General features: G+C 36.4%; 1 protein-coding gene across 14 annotated transcripts in view; it reads left to right on the top strand.

Annotated features, from left to right (window-relative positions):
• The window catches only part of ZNF385B (zinc finger protein 385B), a 401,761-nt gene that overhangs the window by 309,159 nt on the left and 75,791 nt on the right, over positions 1 to 16,811 (top strand). For 10 of the 14 annotated variants that reach the window (XM_044242447.1, XM_044242448.1, XM_044242452.1 and 7 more), the window contains one exon: positions 4,297 to 4,439. In XM_044242447.1, the coding sequence (XP_044098382.1) occupies positions 4,297 to 4,439 (143 nt within the window). Of the gene's footprint in view, positions 1 to 806; positions 921 to 4,296; positions 4,440 to 10,133; positions 10,180 to 16,811 lie in introns of those variants that run through there. The other 4 variants (XM_044242462.1, XM_044242456.1, XM_044242460.1 and 1 more) reach the window with 4 other exon arrangements.

The raw sequence follows: 16,811 nt of genomic DNA, 5'->3' as shown, positions 1-16,811 counted from the left end.
AGCCCTCAAGTGAGATTTTATTGTGATGGATTACAACATAATCCATTGACATAATAAAGCACCTATTATGTTACAGAGGCAGTTGGCTGAAGAAGAGTTTTATGATCATAGTGGTGAGCTGTCTCTCTCATTAGTTTCATAGTTACAAATAAATACAACTTGGATTTTACAATGAAAATGAAATTTGGGGAGAGGGTTAACTGCATTCTTATGGGAAAGTATATGAACACGTGCAATTTCCATGTGAGAGTGGTGACTGTTGGATCTTTGGGCTAGGCATGCCCACTTGTGTGTATTTCATTTTAGGTCAGTGAGTTTGATCTTTATATACAGCAAATGGTATAAACATCTGGCTCAGTTAGCTGAGCATCCCACTCGTGATTTTGGCTCAGGTTATGATCTCAGGGTCCTGGGATCGAATCCCAAGTTCTGGCTCCACACTTAGCAGAAAGTCTGCTTGAGGTTCTCTCTCTTCCTCTCTCCTCCCAACCCCTGCTTTCTCTCTACTTTAAATAAATAAAATCTTTAAAATTATTAAAAATCTTGATTATCAAGTAAGGGACCTCTATTATGACCTGATTCATTAGAATATATACAAGGTTGTATCCTTTGCTTTGAAATAGAACTACATATAGGAGATGTCTTACATAATGCTGCCGAACAGTTCATACAAAGACCAAGGCTGGTCCTGTCCCATGAGCATAGCAATGTAAAAGATATATTGTATCATGCTTTTATGCTCATTATATTTTCAACTCTTTCTTTTCTCTCAGCAAGTTTTAAAGATACTAAGCATTTTCTTGCAGGGTACAATGTATTCTGGACAAATTTCTGCTTGTACTTCCTACCAACCTTTGGGCATCCCAAGGTGAGGAGAAATGTTTCCCAGCAGCAGGAGTAGCAGCAAAATCTGAAATAAGGTGACAGAGGATTAAAGCTTAACCTCATTTGGGGTGAGGTGGGGAGCACTTTATCGCCATTCATGTCTCATTTGCACAAACTTCCTTTGAAGCAGTGAGTCTGGGTGAAGTGACATGAAAAAGCAGGTTTTAAAAGTGAAACAGCAAGGTTGAGGTGAGGGAATTGATGAAAGCAGTTTATATTTATTCAGGAGATCTACCAGTACTTTAAAACAATCTGTGTTTAACATGGCAAATTGTCTGTCATTAAAATGCTAATGAATGGTAAACAGCTGCTAAGTTTTTATGCTAATGAATGGTGGCAGCTAAGTAGTTCTCAAGCCGTGTCTTTATTAGCATAGATATTTGATTGGGTAAAGGGGATCATTGTGCATTCTGACCTTTGTTGATGGAGCAATCTGTTTGTCAAGTTTCATGTTGCAGTATGTTTGATTTGAGTTTGTTAGTACAAAATGAGTCTTGCCAGGCGCCCCAGTACCTTGTACTATGTGGGCTTAAAAAAGAATTTTGCTTTTGGTAGGGGGAGACCCATGATGGCAAAAGAATTTGTCCATCAGGCTGCTTTAAGTAGAATAATTTTGTATACTTTTTGGACTTTAGACTTATGATGATTATAGTAATTGTGAGTTGTAAAAGGCCATTGGTTTAAAATAAGAATATAGTTTTTTCAATTTAGCTAAGATTTCACAGGAAAGCTTTTAAAATAAAGATTTTAATAAGTGCTTCTGCAACATCGAAATACTGACATAATGTAAAATCTTAGATCTCCAAGCTCTGAAGTTAGCAATGAATGTAACATTACCTAATTAGAAGAAAAATGTGTAATTAAATACAGGGTGGTTATGTGAATGCCAAGCTGAGATCAGAGTATTTACTCTGGCCTCAGAAAAAACCATTACTGCTTGATCTATACTTTCAGTTGATTCTATTTTTGCTGAATCCTCCTCCATATTCCCTAATGGATGGATGGGGCTGACCTAAAGACTTGCCATTACAGATAAATGTTTTAGATGCCTTTTTCTTTTTTTTCTGTTTTGAGGATCAATGTAAATGAGGCATGAGAGTCTATTAAACACTACTACTAATAATGTTCTGGAATGATTTGAAATATAATGCAGTTTATTAAGAAAATCCATTATCAAAAAATATATCATTGAAAGAGAAATCTTAATTATTCTGGAATACTGTGTGAGAACAGTGGAGGAAATTTTAATAGCTGGACCATTTTTCCATGGTGTTTATTTCTCCTTGAAGCCAGTAGGAGATTTTCAGCGTATAATTATCTGCGGTCCTATATAGACATGCTGGGAAAAATTTGAACCCTCGTACACTACTTGGTACTATAAAATGTTTCGGCCATTTTGTAAAACAGTCTGAAAATTCTCAAAAGTTTAAGCTATATGATTACCATACAACCCAACAGTCCCCAATTCTATTCTTGGGTATATCCCTAAGGGAACTGAAACTATATCTCCACACAAAAATTTATAGACAAATGTTCATAACAGCATTATCCAAAATAACAACAGCATGGTAACAACCCAAATGCCCATCAACTGCTGAATGAATAAGGAAAAGTGTTTACATCTACAATGGAATATTATTCAGCCTTAAAAAGAAATGAAATTCTCATACATGCTATAACATGGATGAGCCTTGAAAGCTTTATGCCAAGTGAAAGAAGCCTGTCACGAAAGAACCCATATTGTTTGACTTCATTTATTTATTTATTTTAAGGATTTTATTTATTTATTTGCCAGAGAGAGCACAAGTAGGCAGAGTGGGAAGCAGAGGGAGAGGGAGAAGCAGACTCCTCACTGAGCAGGGAGCCCAATGTGGGGATCAGTCCCAGGACCCTGGGGTCATGACCTGGCCGAAGGCAGATGTTTAACTGACTAAGCCACCCAGAGGCCCCTCTTTGACTTCATTTAAATGAAATTTCCATAATAGGGGCACTTGGGTGACTCATTCGGTTGAGCGACCAACTCTTGGTTTCAGCTCAGGTCATGATCTCATGGTAGTGAGATAGAGCCCTATGTCAGGCTCCATGCCTAGCCCAAAATCTGCTTCAGATTCCCTCTCTCCCTCTCCCTCCCCCCTCACCCCTGCCCCCTGCTCCTGCACAGACACGTGCTTTCTCTCAAGTAAATAAATAAAATCTTTAAAAACAACTTTAAAAAAAATGAAATGTCCATTAGAGACAAACCCAGAAACAAAGTAGATTAGTGGTTGCCAGAAGCTGGGGGTGTTGAGAGGAAATAGGGAATGACTGCTAATGGGCATGGAATTTCTTTTAGGGATTGTGAAAATGCTCTAAATTGATTGTGGTAACGTGCACAACTCTGTGGATATGCTAAAAACCATGGAATTGTACACTTTAAGTGGTAGAATTGTCTGGTATGTGAATTATATCTCAGTAAAGTTATTACATTTTTTAAAAAGCGGGGGCGGGGCACACCAGAGCCTGTATCCCAGAGGGCCACCTGTACCAGCAGCTACTTACTTGTGGTAGACGGAGGCTTCAGAAGAAGAATGCTTGCTGCCAGGGAGGAGTGCTTTAACTCTCCCATACATGGGTTAGCCCAGATTCCTAAAGAGATGACAGCTAATATAATTGTTAAAAAGGGGTAATTGTTACCCTAATACAAATATTCAAGTTGGAGACAAACATTCAAGTTTCTGTCCTAACTTCTCCCTGTCCCCCAGTACCCTGCCCCACCTGGGCAGTAACCATTCCCTTTAGCAGTAATCACTCCCTCAAGCTACTCCAACTACCCAATGTCTAGACTACTTATTTCCCGCAAAGTAAGGGCAACTTTCAGTTTGTTTTTGTTTTTTTTTTTTTTTTTTAGAGATAAAATAGTTTGAGTCATAATTTTCTTGGGAGCAGGCAGTGACTGTGAGTCCAAGGTTTTTTCCCCCCTTGTAAAAAACCTATAATTATCTCTGATTTGCACAAAACATGCCTACCAGCCATTCAATAACTCTGAATAGTAAAGAGCATCTGGCTGCAAGAGGCCCCTCCCCTGGGCTCTCCTACATTTTTGGCCAGTCAGAGACAATGGTTGAACCACAGGATGATCTCATTCAGCCCCACCTGCCAGCAGGATCTGTGTACTACGTACCCCTGCCGGGTCTGAGCAGCCCTTGGTTTTGCCATCAGGAAGTATTCTGCCTCACTGTCTTACATCATGAGCAAGAAGACCCTTTTTAACTGAATTTTCTCCTCCAGTGCCGTTGGCTTACTTTCAGCATAACTCCCTCGCTCTTAGGTCCTGTTTTTGCAGCTCAGCAGTCCTGTTTTTTGCAGGGTAGGTTGGGGAGGGAGATGGATATGAGCAAAAGATTGAATTCCTTTTTGTTTTGTCCTTGGCAGGCAGTACTTGCCACACTACTCCACTTCCTGCTCTCGTGCGCACACCTACCCTGATGATGCAGCCTTCACTGGATATCAAACCATTTATGTCTTTTCCAGTGGACAGTAGTTCTGCTGTTGGGCTCTTTCCAAATTTTAACACAGTGAGTAAATGCACTTTTCTTTTATTTGTGTCCTCCCCAATCCCTTTCATTACAGTTGTGAATAGGTAGTAGATGGAGCCTGTTTCCAAAGTGTGTAATTTTAGACCTTATTTTGGTTACGCTGATCAGCTGTATTATGGAAGACAATCCTCCCATGGGAGTTGGTCCAAACAAGAGCCAGCATATTTATTTTACAAATATTTCCCCAAGCGACTTTTCACCTTTGTCTTTGAGCAATTTTGTAGACTTCAGTGGCTTGAGAACCCATATTATATCTGGGGTGCTGTTCAAATGCTCAATTTAGAGATAGTAAGCCACGCTGATTTTTTTTTTTTCCCTACTTCTGGAAAAAAAAAAAAAAAGAAACCATATGCTTTGATTACCTAGATACACTTTTATTTGGGATGTATTTTAGGTCTTATACAAACAGAATTTTTATTGGGAAGGTATTGTGGGTTATGCGAATGTGACTTTATTATTTAAAAAAAAACTCATTTTACATCTACGTATCAATTGTGCAATATTCTGGCATTCCCTTGAAAATGTACAGTAAATATTAGTGCCTCACCTATAATTGCCAATGTTCTTCACTCAGGTCAGCTGAAAGACATTTTGGAGGCATGCCAGGTGGAGCATGACACTTTTCACCAATAAAATTCAGCATAAATTCAGCCCACAGCCCAATGCTAAGCTTGTAGGAAGAGAAACAGTTAAACAGCTCAGGTGATTGTATGAATTATTTGTTTAGTCAATAAATGCAGTCAGTTGGGGCATGATGGTCTACAGGAGTGATACAGCATTATAGAAGCTGCCGTCATCAAGCAAAAGAATTGCATTATCCACACCACCAGACAGTGGGCATCTGAAGCACTGCCAAATGTTCCCCTTTGCAAACTTATCTTCTGTACGAAGTGAAACAGAAAGAGGATTTTTCCTCAAGGGCTGTAAATAGAATCTGCTGACAGACCTTCTGTCAGGGCTTAGTGTTGCAAGGTAATTAGGGGATAGGGGGTCAGCCAACTTTTTAAGGAGCCCTGACTTTGACTTAATGAATAAACAGTTGAATGTCTTTGTCTTTTCTGGGTTTTTCAAAGACAAGTCAAACAGAAAAAAAGAAAAAAAAAAAAAAAAAAGAAAGAAAGAAAGGCATAAACAGGTGAGCAGCATTTCTAGAGCAGCGGAGCAGCTCAGTGAGAGAAGTCATGCCTGCCCGGATCACGTGAATCCATCAGGCGTGACCACCCAAAACTCATCGTGCCATTTCAGAGAACTTGAACTCAAGTGTGCCTGTTTTATCCTCTACCGAAATGTGGGTGATACATTCCAAACATAACTGAATTAAGCTACTCGTCTTCAAACACTTACTAGGTGTTTGTATTTTGATTAATGTGTATTTGGGAGACAGCATTTTTAGCCACAGCTGGGGTCTGGCCACTGTCAGGAAGCAGCACTGATGATGTGGGGAGGCATGAATGGCTCCTACTGCAGTTCATTGTTTTTAACACAAATAATAATGCATAGATACTTATTTCAAAGATTCAAATAAAACATTACCATTCAAAACAAAATGTGTGAGTCACCATTACCTGCCCCTGTGTACATGTTTATTCCCTTCGTTAGAGAAAGTACCGTATATCCATCCCCCTTCAAGAAGTATGTTATGTGCATACTTAACAGGAACTTGATCACTGTTGTCTTTTTACAGCTGCGATGGGATGATCCGTACTATTCTCTAAGTTACTTTTTTCTTTTTTTTCTAAGTTACTTTTTTCAACTATCAAGATGTCTTGTGTGTGTGTGTGTGTGTATATATATACTATATATATATAGTATATATATATATATATATATCTGTTTTTAAAAGCTTTAAGAAATGGAAAGAGTGTCTTCATAATTTTTTTTAGATAAAAATTTTTTAGATAAAAATTCGGTATCATAATGGTTTGCTAATGTTGTATAGCTGGTAGATACACTCACTGGCCTTTTTGTTTGTTTATAGTAACTATATGAAATATTTGAGAAAACCCAAAGAATAATTCTAATAAAAATTGATTTTTTTCCTTCTTGGAAGAAAATAAACATGTAATTTTTACATGAAAATACTCTTGGTTAAGGAGAAGAATATAGCAAAGAACTACATGAAATAATCATTTTACTCTCTATATTACATTAGATTATATTATATCCAAGCCCTTCGGTGAAGGGAGAACACATCTTGTAGCATACTAAAAATTAAATCATCGCAAGTAGGACCCTCTATCATGTGGTAAATAAATGAATTTTTAGGATCATTGAGTTACCTATGATTTTGCACTGAGTTACCATTTGGATTACTCTAAACCTTTTCCTATAGACTTTTCTATCCCAGTGTCTAAATCGTCTAGTAGATTTCCTAGGACAATTTCATAAAAGTCATTGTCTACATTTTTCTAGAAAAACATTTTTATATCACTAATAATAATTATACTATAGATATGTGATGTTTTATATCCCTCAAAGAACACAAGCCTTAGAACATTTTAGTAGACCATGTCATTTCCCCTGTCTAGAGGAGGAGAGAGAATTAGTAAAGAAAGAACTGACACTTGAATTAGAATCTCCTACCTTAAGGGGCACCTGGCTGACTCGGGCAGTTGAGCATCTACTCTTGATCTCAGGTTTGTAAGTTTGAGCCCCCTCCCATTGGGTAGAGATTACTTAAAAATAAAATCTTTTAAAAAAAAAAATCTCCTAACTTTCAAACTCATGTTCTGGGTCATCCACGCCTTTGGTTCTTTTGGTCCATGTTACCTACCACATCACTCCGTATGAACAAAACCCAATGAGAAATCTTTCATGTTCTTTTCTGGAAGCATGGTAGGCAATTTTCAGCAGAATCGTTAAGTAGGGAGAGGAAAGAATTTTTTGAATATGTAAAATGGACCTCTACAAACAGTATCTCTGAGGCAGAATATATTTTTAAAAGTTAAAATTTCTTGTTAGCAAATTCTAAAGGTATTCTCTATTCAAGAGTCCACTTATTCTTTGAAAAGCAAGGTGAATGCCATTATAATCACTTTACTTTTAACCAAGGATAATATTAGCAAATATAAGAAACAAGAAGTATTTTAATTCATAATTATTATCAGAAGACTAGAAACACTGTATTCTAATACCATATCTGACAGTTTGGGAATTTTGAGTGGATTTTTAAAATACCTATAAAGTAACAGTTTCCTCCTGTTTTTGCAGTGGAGTATGATAATGTTACATGAGAATTATAGCAAGACTGAAAAATGGGATTCTGTCATATTCCGAAATAGAATACATGCTTGTTCTGTACTAAATTGTACACAATGAAGAGATAAGCTTCACATTCTTCATTCAGTGGCTGTCTTGCCTTCTACTCCACAACTGACAGAATCTCTCTCACTGATTATATGTGAACCATAAGCATATAATTCAAGACACTGTCCAAGCAGACATCCAAAGAGGGAAGTCTGGAGTTTAGGGAGGATGGAGTTTGGGTCACTGAGAATTTATGGTGGTCTCTAGGTCAAAGATAGAGAACGGTGATGTGAACTCTGCCCTCCAGCAGTTTTATCTTACCAAGGGGCTGTTTTGAGACAATTATAGGTAAAAGACTCTGCAAACCAAAACCCAAGTTTTTAAAGATCTCAACTTTTGTATCTACAGCCTAATAGGGCTTCTTCACCTGACTACCCACTAAGACTCCCTCATTCCAGCCACGGCCACCCACCTTCAACTCTTTGTTGTTCAGAGCCCAACTTAGGTATCACCTCCCACACATAAAGTTTTCTGTGACCTTCAAGTCTGAGTCAAGTGCCAGGCCTCTGTATTTCCAAAGTACTCCCAGATTACCTCTGTGATGGCAGTTGTCACACCATAATCCCATGACCTGATTACTGTATTCGCTAGAATGCCAGATCCTGGAGAGCAGCGCCTATAGCTTGTTCATCTTCCTATGCCTGGTGGCCCAGGACCTCAATAAAACCTTTCTGATGTGAAGGAGAAACAGAGGGAGGAAAGGGCCCCAGTTGTTTGTTTTCAGTGTATATGCTCCGCCACCCAGCAAAGGAAATACCAACATTTCTGAGCCCTTTCTAAGCACAAGGCGATAAGCCCAGGTGTTCACTTTTTTTTGTTTTCCTGAGAACTGTCATCTTTTTTTCACCCATGGGCAATACTTATTTACAACCTTTTCTGCAGCTATAGTTCCGGCTTTCTCTGTGTGGATGGTGTGGAAGCTTTGCAAAAAATCTCTTACATTTCTTATCTTTGGTCCTATTCTTAAGTGAGGCTAGTTTAAAGGGAAAGTTACTCATTCCTGGATTTTATTGAAAATATATGCACTGAAGAGTACTTGGTTTGAGGAAGAGGATAAACAAAATAAACAAACAAAAATATTCTAGTGCCCAATAAACTTAAAAGAAATTGAATAAAAGACTGGAAAAAGCAAGATAACAAAACCCAAGAAATATAGGCAAAGTGAAAATAGTAACTGAACTTCATAGTGTTAAAGAAAAGCCAGAAAGAATGATTTTTTGGTAACCCAGTAGAGCCATTTTCACCATTTTATTTTTCACTTTATTTAAATTCACCAAATGCCTCGTAGTCATCCTTTAATTACTGTACATAATGTTTTGGTAGGTACCAGATTATACACAATTGTTTCTCCTATTAGAATTAGAATTTCTCATGTCCTTTACTATGGTTTCAATCTTTATCTTCATTCAATGCAGATAATACTTGGTGTTTAATATTTGGTGTTTAACAACCAGGGTAGTACTTAGTACTTAGTTAACTGTAAGAAGAGACAGCTTTAGAATTGAAATGTATTGCATACTTAGCAGGGTGGATAGCATCAGCTTAGTATGATAAAGTAAGGCCATGGGCGCCAGGGATCTCAGTCAGTTAAGTGTCTGCCTTTGGCTCAGGTCATGAGCTCAGCGTCCAGAAATCAAGTCCCGCATCTGGCTCTCTACTCAGAGGGGAGTCTGCTTCTCCTTCTCCCTCTGCCTGTGCTCCCCCTTCTTGTGCTCTCTCTCTCTCTAATGATTAAATAAAACCTTTAAAAATAAAGTAAGTCCCTTTAGAAGATATATCTACATACTGTTATGGACAAAATATTTGTGTTTTCTTTCCCAAATTCATATTTTAGAGCCCTAACACCTGCAGATAGTATTCCGAGATGGGGTCTTTGAGAGGTATTTAGGGTTAGATGAGGTCATGAGGGTGAGGCCGTCCTATTGGGATTAGTGCACTTAGGAGAGACCACAAAAAGCTTTCTGTGTCTCCATCATGTACAGGCATAGTGAGAACGCAGCCATCTGCAAGCCAGAAAGAGAGCTCTCACCAGAATCTGAAGACGCTGGGACACTATCTCAGCTGCCACAATTGTGATCAAATCTATGTCTGCTGTTGAAGCCACCCAGTCTATGGTATTTCATTACGGCAACCCAAACATACTAAGACTGTTATCCAACCTATATATAGTATGTGACAATGAGTAGGTTAAGTTTCTTTTTAACAGCCACATATAGGGAACATGAACAGATGTATTTGCGTGACCCTCTGGAGCTATAGATATGATCCAGAGTCACCTTGAGACGAAAGTCACCTATCAATTTCTCTGCTAATCGGCAGGTACTTCCCATGTTTACTATTTCAGATGTCTTCCTGAGTCCTGCCTTGTTTTTGCAACTGCTCCGGGCGCAATAGAGGTCACTGCTGCTTTATTGTAAGAGGCTCAGCAATCTTAGTTCTGTGAAAAATAATCTGATTTTTACTACATCCCTTGAAATTCATTTTTCCTGACACATAAACAAATATGTGGAAAAGAATAAAGATTATTTCTGAATATAAAATCCAAAATCACTATATGACTCTGAATCATCCGTGACAATCTGTGAAATGATCTGTATGTCTACTATTTTTCATTCTAAACTCTTTGAGATTCTGGATTATTCATAGTTTGACAATTTCAATGAATATTTAAAATGTTTCTTGTACCAAAAATAATAATATAATTATAATATATTTATCAAGGAGGTACAAAATAAAGAAACTGAGAATCAAAATCATACTTACTTCACTATTAATTCATACCATGTGTCTCATGAGATGTCACTGTAAGGAAACCTAAAGTAAGCCAAAACGTTTAACTTTTTAATCTGTCTTTAATACCTTTGCTACCTAATGAAGTTTTTATTTAAACATTTGGATACATACTTCCCTTTTACTTGATTTTTTTCTTTAATTTGATTTAAATAAAATACTTTACCTCTGCTAATGCACTTAATTGTGAATTTTTGCTATTTGAGGCTTCTTTTTTACTCTTATAATGATTTGCTGTCATTAAGAAGTTATATATTCGGGGCACCAGGGTAGCTCAGTGGGTTAAGCCACTGCCTTCAGCTCAGGTCATGATCTCAGGGTCCTGGGATCGAGTCCCATGGCGTTGGGCTCTCTGCTCAGCAGGGAGCCTACTTCCCTCTCTCTCTCTGCCTGCCTCTCTGTCTACTTGTGATCTCTCTCTGTCAAATAAATAAATAAAATCTTTAAAAAAAAAGAAGTTATATATTCCTGTTTCCTAGGAAATTAATATATACAGCTACTTGAAATGATACATTTATCCAAAAGAAAAAAAAGTAAAATAGAGATAAAATAAAATTAAGTAAAAATAAAATAAAAAAGAGAATAGAGTTGAATTTTTATTTTCATGATTATGCTTAAGATATATTGAAGGACCTTATTCTTCTATGTGTCCTAAAGAAATGTATATTAAAATATGCCAAGTTGAAATTTTCCATGGTTACTGAAATTTCTTTGGAGATGATGGTCTGTTATTGGATTTTAAAAAGTCAACAGCAACCCCCTAGGTCATTAGAAAAAAAAAATGTATAGGAATCCATCTTTGAAATGCAGTACAAAACTAATGAAGATTTTTATACAAATATTTAAGCATAGATTCCTGCCCGGAAATTTTTTCATCCCTATTCAATATGACAGAGAAAAAGTATGTAAACATTACCTGGGAGGGAAAAAAATACTGTATAGTGACCATCTGTACTATTGTCTCCCTCTTCTCTTCAAACTACAAACATATCTTTTTAAAATTTGTCATGTCCTTTGCCTTATCAAGGTTTGTCTATTACAGACTTTGTGTTCAGATCTCCTTTTCTCTACGTACTGTTGAAATCCCTTTAGAATATGTGGGTATTATTTATATGGTATGTATGTGTGTATGTGTGTGTGCATGTGTATTTATATAATGTATGGTCATACACCTTCTCTCTCCCTAAATAAATTATTTGTGCATGGCATCTAGGAAAAGGCATTCATTCACAACCTCTTACTGAATGTCCTCACATGCCAGTCATTGTGCTAAGAAAGGGGCTATAACAAATAAGAATCTGCTCACTGTCTGACATTACTACTTCCTCTTGTATAATTCACCGTAATATAATAGAGAATACAGTTCATAATCAATAGTCAGTTCAGTTGATTAAGCTGCCAAGAAACACAGATTAAGACTTTGATGGGCCCTTCCGCAGTAAAAGAACACAAGGTTTGAGAAGCCTATGAAAAGAGGCATCTGTAGTCCCCCCATGCTCTGTCCTCTCGAATGTCTATTTCATTATCCCAGTCTCAACCTCGCATGGCTCTGGAGCTTCATCTTTAGTGCTAGAGTTTCAAGGATTATGTGTACTTGGAGGGCACATGAGATTTTCTGGCGAGACAGGTCTTCAGTCTTGGCACTGTCCCAGGTCAGCATTTTTCAAGAGCAGAGTCAACTTGGAAAAAGTGTCTCTGTCAGGCCATCTTCTTAAAATAATTTACCTTGTTCTTACCAGTTAATTCAAAGAAGAAACCAACAACAGCCTTGTTCTTAGTTTCTCTCTGTGACCAATTCTTCATGTGCCAGTGGTCAAGTAAGGGAGCTTCATAAATCTAAGAAGTAGCAAAATATTATTGTGCAAAACATTCCTACAGCCCAAAAAGTTATTTCTAAATTGATCAATCTATAAACACTAATTGATGGTGCCGTTTTCTGAAAAACTTTTATCAAAAATTTGGGAATCCAGCCAATAGCACAGACTGTGTGCTTCCCCCCACCCCCAGGTTCTTATATTCAGAATTAGGTTTCAAATCACTTTTGGGGAAGGAAAAACATGTTTTGGAATCTTCCAATCCCTTTACTTTCAGAATTGTCATTGAGGGTGTTAAAGAAGAATTGGAGTGCTATTGAGCAATCTGTGAAATTTCAGCATCTTTGTGGAACCACATCGGAATCTTGGAAAAATACTTTTTTCACAGATTTAGCTGTCAATTTGATTTTTATACCTTCCTTTTTATGTTCTGATGCTTAAAATAGGATGGGAAAAACTTAAATTATATGAACAACACCTTATTTTCATGGAATTCTAGTATCAGAAGGTTTTAGCATATTTTAAAGATATTCTACAATTAATCCTTTTAACATACCCACATATGAAAATAGGCTACATGTGTCATTGTTGCACCCTTTTTGCAAAATGGAAGATTGAAGAATATAATCCAGTCTTCACACTTCTCCCAGTAAACAGCTCTGCCATTGAAAAAGAAAAAAAGCTAAGTATCAGACAAGCAAGAGCAGTCTCTATCCTGACATAACTTGAATTGAAATGTGTCTATTTCTAATAGGTTATTCAAGTAGTACATACTTTTTTAAATACCCAATAAATCCTTGCAGGACGTAAAGTCAGATTGAAAAACTCTCCTTTGCAGTGTGTTCTATTTTTTTAATTTAATTTTTTAAGATTTTATTTTTAAGTAATCTGTATACCTAACATGGGGTTCGAACCCATCACCCCAAGATCAAGAGTGGCATAATGTATCATTTGAGCCAGCTGGGCATCCCTGCAGTGTATTCTATTTAGAGGATAGAATTGTCTTGTCAGTCTCATCCTTTTTTCTTCTTGTGAGCAGTTTCTGCAACCAAATAAAGATCTGACTGTTGTAGTAAAAAAGATAGCTGATCTCTTTCACAGGTTTATGATTTACAATAATTTTAGGTGTACATAAAGTCTCCAATAATTAAAAATATGTTTCTGGGTCTAATTTAGTTGATTTTTTTTATGTAGACACCAAATATCCACAATATGTAAATTGATTCTTTGTTGTAATAGTATCAAACCTCCAAAAACTTCATTTCCCAAAAATGAGCTGAAGTTCTGAAGTTATTAGATGCTGAAATTTTTAGTAATAGCTACTATCACATGGTATATACTTAATTTTCAACTTTTGAAGTACTTAGCTTCTAAAGAGGTGGTAGCATTTACTTAGTCACTCATCATCTGTCATATCCCACCTCCCCAAAGCCACTTGGAACGTTCTTTCTGATCTCAGAGAGGTAATTCTGCTTGCATTGCTCCAAAGTAAGCCTCTAACAGTCCTACATGGTCTTGACTCTGCTTCATGCCTCCTAGAGAAGCAGGAGTCAGAATAGAGGAGGGAAGAAGGGAGAGTGATCTAGTGCATTGGGAAGGGAAAGGGCACTGAACTGGGACCCATGACACCGGTATCTACATTCATTTTCTTTGATCTTGAGAAAGTCATTTAGTTCTACTCTTCCTTTTTTTACAACTAGAGTTAATATATGTTCATAATCCTTATCATTATATCATGAAAATTTGGGCTTTATTTTGCTTATGGAGGATTGAGGATATGACTGAATATTTAGAAAACTTCTGAAATGTAGTGCAAGTTCTGTGAAAAAAATCATAACTGTAAAACATATCACCGTATTATTTCTCCCATCGAAGTACTAATATGCTTTACCATATTATTTCTTTAAATAATTCAGATTTTATTCTGAAGTAGTCCCCACTCAGTGTGGGGCTAGAACTCACAACCCCAAGATGAAGTCTCATGCTCTCTGGACTGAGCCACCAGGCATGCCAGCGAATCACCTTATTGTTGTCTTGAACAATTCAGTTTCCATGAATACCAAATGAGATCATGTTTAAGAAAGTACACTTAAAATAGCAAAGCTCGATTTTTATAAACAAAATTAATATTCTTATTAATATGGCTATTCCCTTTATCTCATCTTCCTAGCCAATTGCCTTAAATAAACCAAATTATATTTATCACTGGGGCTGGTTTTGTGCATTCAAGCAATCCTAATTCAGGTAGATGCTAAGGATATATACATGGCTAAGACCTGGTTCTTGACTTTAAGACATTTATACTGTTTAAAGTAGTTCTGCCCGCTACTAAGCAGGTACTCTATTTGTTAGCTGAATGAGTTAGTAGTAGGGCATGCTTAAAGATCAGAATTACCTGGCTGTCTAAAAGCAATGAAGAGAGGCTACAACTGAATTTGAAGCAGGGCTGGGGAGAGGGTATAGAACGAAGGCGGGGAATAACCACACTGGTTTGGCTGAATTCCATTTTGCCGGTTTACCTTCAATAATATTAGGTTATGATAAAGATATTTCGAACCTGAAAGCTGTCCACTTATGCAACATTGTCACTGACTACTAACATGTAACAGTGTTTTCTGTTTTATTTTAAAATATAGTCGACTGGATGGGTCAGTCAGTTAAGCGTCTGCTTTCAGCTCAGGTCATGATCCCAGGAGCCTGGGATCCAACCCTGCACTGGGCTCCCTGCTTAGCAAACGGTCTGCTTCTCCCTTTCTGTCTCCCTCTGCCTCTCCCCCTCCTCATGTTTGTACTTTCTCTTCCAAATAAATAAATAGAATCTTTTAAAAATAAAATAAAATATAGTTGACTTCCAAATATATTATATATATGTATATTACATATACATACTAGTATATATATATACATATACATATACACACATATATATATACATACATACATTGTATTATGTGTATATACTATATATAGTATATATGTGTATTATTATGTATATATATATATACACATAATAAAATACAGTTGACTTCCAAACATATTATATATTTGTATATTATACATATATACACATAATATATATACACAGTGTATATATATATTATATATGTATATAATATATACATATAGTATATATACTATAATATATACATATATACAGTATATATAGTATATAATATATACATATATACACATATCTTATTCTCACATTATTCTTTCAACTAGCAATAGTTAACATAAAAATTATGTTAACATAACAATTAAAAATATTATATTAAAGATTATATTAAAAAAGATTTATATATAGTATATATATACTTTATATAGATTTATATATAGTATAGTATATATTATATATACTATGTATAGTATATATAATATATGTATGTGTATATATTATATATATAACAATTATGTTAACATAACAATTAAAAAAGATTTTAAACCCATTCATAGAAGCCAATATATTAAATTATCCTTCATGTATTGATAATGGAAATGTATTCTAAAAATTCTTTGGACTTCTGCTAGAGATCTCCATTTACCCTGCCTCCCTTTTCTCCTGAATTTCAGTTGCCAGTTGTATAAGAAGGACCCGCTTAACCTGTGTTCTGAGCAGTGACATCTAACTGTAGATTTGATGCTTACTCAAAAAGAGATGAGTAGTTTTATATCCTACCCCAAAATATTAAATAGACATGAACAGTATGCACATATGTATGAAAAATATTTTTTTTCTCAGAGAAAACAAATATCAGAACAAGTAAAACCTTAAAAATTATATAAGCTGAGATAATCATAGTTACGGAGCTATTAGGAACAGCAGAGAAATATATCCATCTTTAAACCTCTAGGAGGAGAAAAAAGGTTTAAAACAGTCATATTTTCAATCAATTCCTTCATAAAAGAACTCTCTGGAAAAACAGCCTGTAGCATACAGCTCATCACTCCTTGTGCAATCAGACATCCCATTGTCTTCAGAGGGAGAGCTGCTGCCTCACAGGCCTGGCCCCTTTAATGGATGAGTAGCTTCTGAAGAAGCATTGTGACATCCAGAGGTGCAGGTCTTTGAAGCGACAGTTCTGCGGAGCCATCAGTTCTTCACAGAGCAAGAGTTATATCAGAATTTCCTGGGAATCGGTCATCACAGGAAATTATCAGCAATTCATGGACTTTCCTTTTTGCGTTTGCTTCGGCCTCAAGGGTAATCACAAAAGATTATAGTCTCCATTTCAGCTTTCATATCACTGAAATATTATTCTCTGCCGAGAGCATGACTGATTTCCAGAGGCCAGCTTTTAACCCCAGCTTCAGGAGGCCAGTGGCACTGCAGTGGTTAGAGAACTGCCAACAATTGTTCTCGTGATATTGTTTGTTGTGTGGCAGAAATCTGGTGACTCCTAGCTAATTATACAAAACCTTTCAAATAGAGTGACATATGAAC

The sequence above is a fragment of the Neovison vison genome, chromosome 3 (genome assembly GCF_020171115.1).
Source record: "Neovison vison isolate M4711 chromosome 3, ASM_NN_V1, whole genome shotgun sequence".
NCBI classification, from domain to species: domain Eukaryota; kingdom Metazoa; phylum Chordata; class Mammalia; order Carnivora; family Mustelidae; genus Neogale; species Neogale vison.
Note: the sequence above shows the minus strand (reverse complement) of the source record. Positions and strands in the feature narration are given on the sequence as shown.